Below are 5,157 nucleotides of genomic sequence, written 5' to 3'. Positions count from 1 at the left end.
TATTAGCCCACCCGCCACTGCACAGCGTGGGACGGCCTGGTTTTGTAATTGCTTCCGTGTTTCTTTATTTATTTACCATTGAGCTTCAGCGTGCCTGTCTCGGCCGTACCATTTTTACCATTTGAGGTTTTGTCATCAAATTTTAAACAAACCTTTATTATGAGAACATGGAGAAAAAGAATTTGTAAATTTTGTATGCATATATATATATATATATATATATATATATATATATATATATATATATATATATATATATACATATATATATATATATATATATATATATATATACATACATACATACATATACATATATATATATATATATATGTATATATATACATATATATATATATATATATACATACATACATACATACATACATACATACATACATACATACATACATACATATATATATATATATATATATATATATATATATATATATATATATATATATACATACATACATACATACATACATACATACATACATACATACACACAAGACATAAATATATCGACACCTCCCATGCTCCTCTCGCCGAAGCTGCTGCATAAAGCAACCAAGAAAGCCTACACAAGGTAAGCACTATGCTGTATCAAAACTTTCCCAGAGTTCCTCCACAGCTATCAAGACGTTCCACAAATAGTACACACATGAGAATCCCAATGCCGTACACCTCCGCTGCCAGACCGGTTTCATCGCTTATTGGCGAATCATCATCGACAACGCAGACAGAAATGCATACCAATGAAGCTCCCAAGCATGTACCATGTGCAAATGTCAAAAGCAATCGATATATAAACAATACAGCAAGACCCACCCACACCGCTCACATTTGAATGGAGGGAATAGTCAACCAATCTGATTGGCTATTGATTGGAAAAAAATGAAAGGAATCATTGATGTAGCTTCTGGACAATCATTACAGTGACAAGCTTTCAGCCAAATAAACCTTCTTCTTGGTCTTCCTCACCGAGAGTAAATGTACAGTAGGAATTCTCTGCAGTAGCATTGACATTTCCAAACTTTTTGTGTTGCAGACCTTGGCTGCTCTGGCTCAGCTCATGAAGGAATGCTGGTACCAAAATGCAGCGGCACGTCTCACAGCTCTCCGAATAAAAAAGACTTTAGCGAAAATGTGCAGCCAGGTTTATTGTGCCAAAGTGGACTACTGACACATTTCGGGATATCCGGTTGAGCAATAACCAAGACAGTTTGGTGTTATGTACTCTGTGGCATGCATTGATGCCCTTGCATATCACAACTACAAGTTACCTGCCCATTTCTCCTTTGGGTAACCTTCGGAATATCACAGGAAGGAAAAATGGGTGCTGGACTAATGCAGCTGAATTATCCTGTGATGCTGATTTGTCTTTCACTTTCACTGTATAATGTGGTGTTGTGGTATTTGACCCAGCTGCAGTACTGAGTTTTGTTCTTTATTGCTGTTCAACACATGGGTGCCAGACAACTGCAGCTGAATTAATATCAATCAGTCAGGTTTTATATACAACAAAAAATGGTGTAAAACAGTCGTGTTGGACTGTGTTTTGCACATGTCTCATCCCACAACTACCGGCACTGCATACAAAGCACACCTGTCACAGCACCCTGGTCTGCTTGTGTTGCAAGCACACGAGGACACTTGTACTTCATTACCTTTGGATAAAATGGTGTTCTTTTGGGGGTTTTTTTTCCACATTGAGTCGTAACAGCTAGCATATTTCACAACATGCAGGCACATTTAATGATATTACAATATACAAAAGAGCAAGGTCTATGGCAGGGTGAGGTTTAAAATATATATATATATATATATATATATATATATATATATATATATATATATATATATATATATATATATATATATATATATATATATGGATTGCAACACATGAAAGAGCGGAATCGCAGGGGAATAGGAACAATGGACACAGAATGGGACAAAAGAAAAACAGCAGGACATCATTTACAATTTTAATAATCCAATTGTGCAGGCATATACATAATATATAAGCAAAACTTGTCTTTTAAAAATCACCCCACTATCCCCCCCCCTTTATCTTCGAAAACCCCATAAATTCCTCTACCCCCTTCCCTCCCTTTTATCTCATCCCAACCCCCACTCCACCCCCTCTCTTACCCTTATCCCTACCTCCCTGTCCCACCTCTCTCTTACCCTCATCCCTACCTCCCCGTCCCACCTCTCTCTTACCCTCATCCAAACCTCCCCACCCCACTCCTCTCTTACTCTTATCCCAACCTCCCCGTCCCACCCCTTTCTTACCCTCATCCCAATTTCCCCGCCCCACCCCTCTCTTACCCTCATCCAAACCTCCCCACCCCACTCCTCTCTTTTATCCCAACCTCCTTGTCCCACCCCTTTCTTACCCTCAGCCCTACCTCCCTGTCCCACCCTTCTCTTACCCTCATCCAAACCTCCCCACCCCACTCCTCTGTTACTCTTATCCCAACCTCCCCGTCCCACCCCTTTCTTACCTTCATCCAAATTTCCCCACCCTTCTCTTGCCCTCCTCCAAACCTCCCCACCCCACTCCTCTGTTACTCTTATCCCAACCTCCCCGTCCCACCCCTTTCTTACCTTCATCCAAATTTTCCCGCCCCACCCCTCTCTTACCCTCATCCAAACCTCCCAACCTCACTGTCCCACCCCTTTCTTACCCTCATCCCAATTTCCCCGCCCCACCCCTCTCTTCCCCTCATCCCTGTTCCTCACTCTTCTACTTATTTCTCAATTTATTTCTGTCCTCTCCCGTTTGTGTGTTGTTGATGATCCCTCAGGTTAACTTGTACATGGCATGAAAGACACAAGTACTTTTCATCATCTTAAGTTAATTCCATGGTATCATGGACATTTCGCATGTTGCACATGACAAAACCATGTCAGTTTCCTGCAAAGCCACTTTGTGTCGAGTTCAGTGGGAAATATTGTAAATCGTTTTACACGAATCTCCATTGGTTACATTTTCTGAACTTACAATTAGGAACTTTTTTGCATTGTGCACATAAATATGCAACTCGTTTTACTTCTAGCAATAACTATTTGATGTGCAGACATGTTGCTTTGCTTTTCAAAAAAAACAAAAACTTTGCATTTAATTATAATTCTGATTATACATGTTTGGGTGAAGTGTAGGAACAACAATGTTAACAAATGTCTTTTTCTATATATATTTTTTTCCTCATTGGTATCAAATGTTTTATCATGTATTTCCCTCCAATTTTATTCATACAGCTTTTTTTAATACATAATTTTTTTTATAATCATCTAACATTCCTGTGTTACCGTTACAGCTCGTTACGTAACAAAACATGAATTTTCACATCATAAATGAGTAACTTTATTTTTCACCAAACAATGCTTTCCTCAACCGACCACATTATAGATTTATTTTTATTTTTTTTGGGGGGGGGGGATTTACGGCCGCTGTGTGCCAGTACCCTGGCCACATTTCAAATGCCTATCTTGAACTCTACCAGGAAGGCAGTCGCAAACCAGCCACAGTATATTCCTCGCATTGGCAGCACCTTTACTCCCGAAGGAAGATACTTGTACCTGCTTCTGAGTAGTGAACGTGTGAAGATGTCGAGTGAATTATAAGATAGAGTTGCAGCTCATGATGTTGCAGCGATATTTTAAGATGTATGAAAAAAAAAGCCCTAAACATTTCATCCAAACAGAGTATGCCTGATAGAATGAATATATTGTTGGAAACTAAATGCAGGGTTTGGGACATTTTTGATTTTATTTTTTTTTCCAAGACGCACTTTTACAGCTGAAATCTAAACTCTATTATTTGTTTATACTGTATTTATCCTTACAAAATTGGAAGAAAAAAAAATGTCTGTGCTTTGTTTTTGTCCCTACTTCTCTCGATGATAGATTGCTGTGTCGGAGTGGCCGTCCCGTCCAGGATTGTAACCCTAGCCAAAGAAACTACTTCGGCAGAACGGACGCTCCGTGTCGAGCATGGTTCATGATCTGATCTGAATAAGAAATCACAAATGCCCTAAATGTAATGTAAAAAAGAAAGAAGTTTACAACCTCATATTTAATGTCAATGTGAATTTGTATGTTGTCTCCAGACTGAATAATGTATGGCTTGTATTTCTTGAAAAAAAATTCAAACTTCGGAATACTTTATACTCATAACAATTTTATCTGGAGTGGAATGCAACAAAACATGAAGGAAAAAGGGCTCATCAGGAAGTGTGGTAGCAACTTGCTCAGTGATGACGAGATATTAGCCAATTAGTTTGCAGTCATTGCTCCCTGTTTCTAGTAATCTTCGCTGACCTTGGAAGGACGACAGGCTGAGTCAACCCACCTGGTGTTATTTAATGGAACAAAAGTGGCTCCCACTCAAGGCCCCAAGATCTTAAGCCAGCCAACTCAACCATTAAGTCAAAACCAGGCTTTTACAAGTGATGACGAGATACAACTCCCTCAGTAATGATGATGAGGTATTACACCGGCAGACTAAGGCTGTTTCTCGTGAATGTGAATCTGAGCGTGATCCTACAAATTGAATTAGAAATCATTGACGGGTGAATCTGAATTTAAACTCGCTACAAAACATGAGGTGACGAGTAAAATATCTCAAAAATTGTTTTGCTCTCTAAATATGATGCATTCTGTCCGAAACAAAACCTTTGTCTAACTCCATGACATTCCTATTTGCAATCAGAGAAACATATTAAAGATACACCCACTTAATGGACAATGTATTTATAAAAATAATGATTGGCAAAAACGAAATATTGGCATCCTTCAAAAAAATCAGAAATTGGGGGAAAATTTTGATGGAGAGTTATTAAAACTTCATTCATTTTTATGTTGGAGACGAAGATAATTAACAATAAGCAGAAAAAGGTTGATCTCTCCTTATGGAGAATTAAACACCGACTGACGAGTAAAACTAGAATGGCACTCAGTAGAGTGCGTACCTCCAATAGGCTGAACAGTTTACATTTTGTATCCCACTGATAGGTCAGATCTGGATACGGAACCGGAACCGGATCTTCACCAAAATCGAATAGAATCGTCCTTGTCACACACCCAACTCATCCACCAAGTTTCGTTTAAATCCATCCACAAACTTTTGAGATAATGCGTTCA

General features: G+C 38.8%; 1 protein-coding gene across 2 annotated transcripts in view; it reads left to right on the top strand.

Annotated features, from left to right (window-relative positions):
- LOC147029405 (activin receptor type-1-like) overlaps positions 1-4,087 on the top strand; it is a 118,260-nt gene extending 114,173 nt beyond the window's left edge. For both annotated transcript variants that reach the window (XM_085872446.1, XM_085872447.1), the window contains exon 10: positions 1,055-4,087. In XM_085872446.1, the coding sequence (XP_085728572.1) occupies positions 1,055-1,189 (135 nt within the window). In that variant the 3' untranslated portion in view covers positions 1,190-4,087. The remainder of the gene's footprint in view (positions 1-1,054) is intronic.
- Positions 4,088-5,157: the final 1,070 nt, after the last annotated feature.

This window comes from Eptatretus burgeri, chromosome 3 (genome assembly GCF_056783735.1).
Source record: "Eptatretus burgeri isolate ZD-2024b chromosome 3, Ebu_testis_v1, whole genome shotgun sequence".
NCBI classification, from domain to species: Eukaryota; Metazoa; Chordata; class Myxini; order Myxiniformes; family Myxinidae; genus Eptatretus; species Eptatretus burgeri.
The sequence above is the reverse complement of the archived record's forward strand: the minus strand, read 5'-3'. Positions and strand labels throughout refer to the sequence as shown.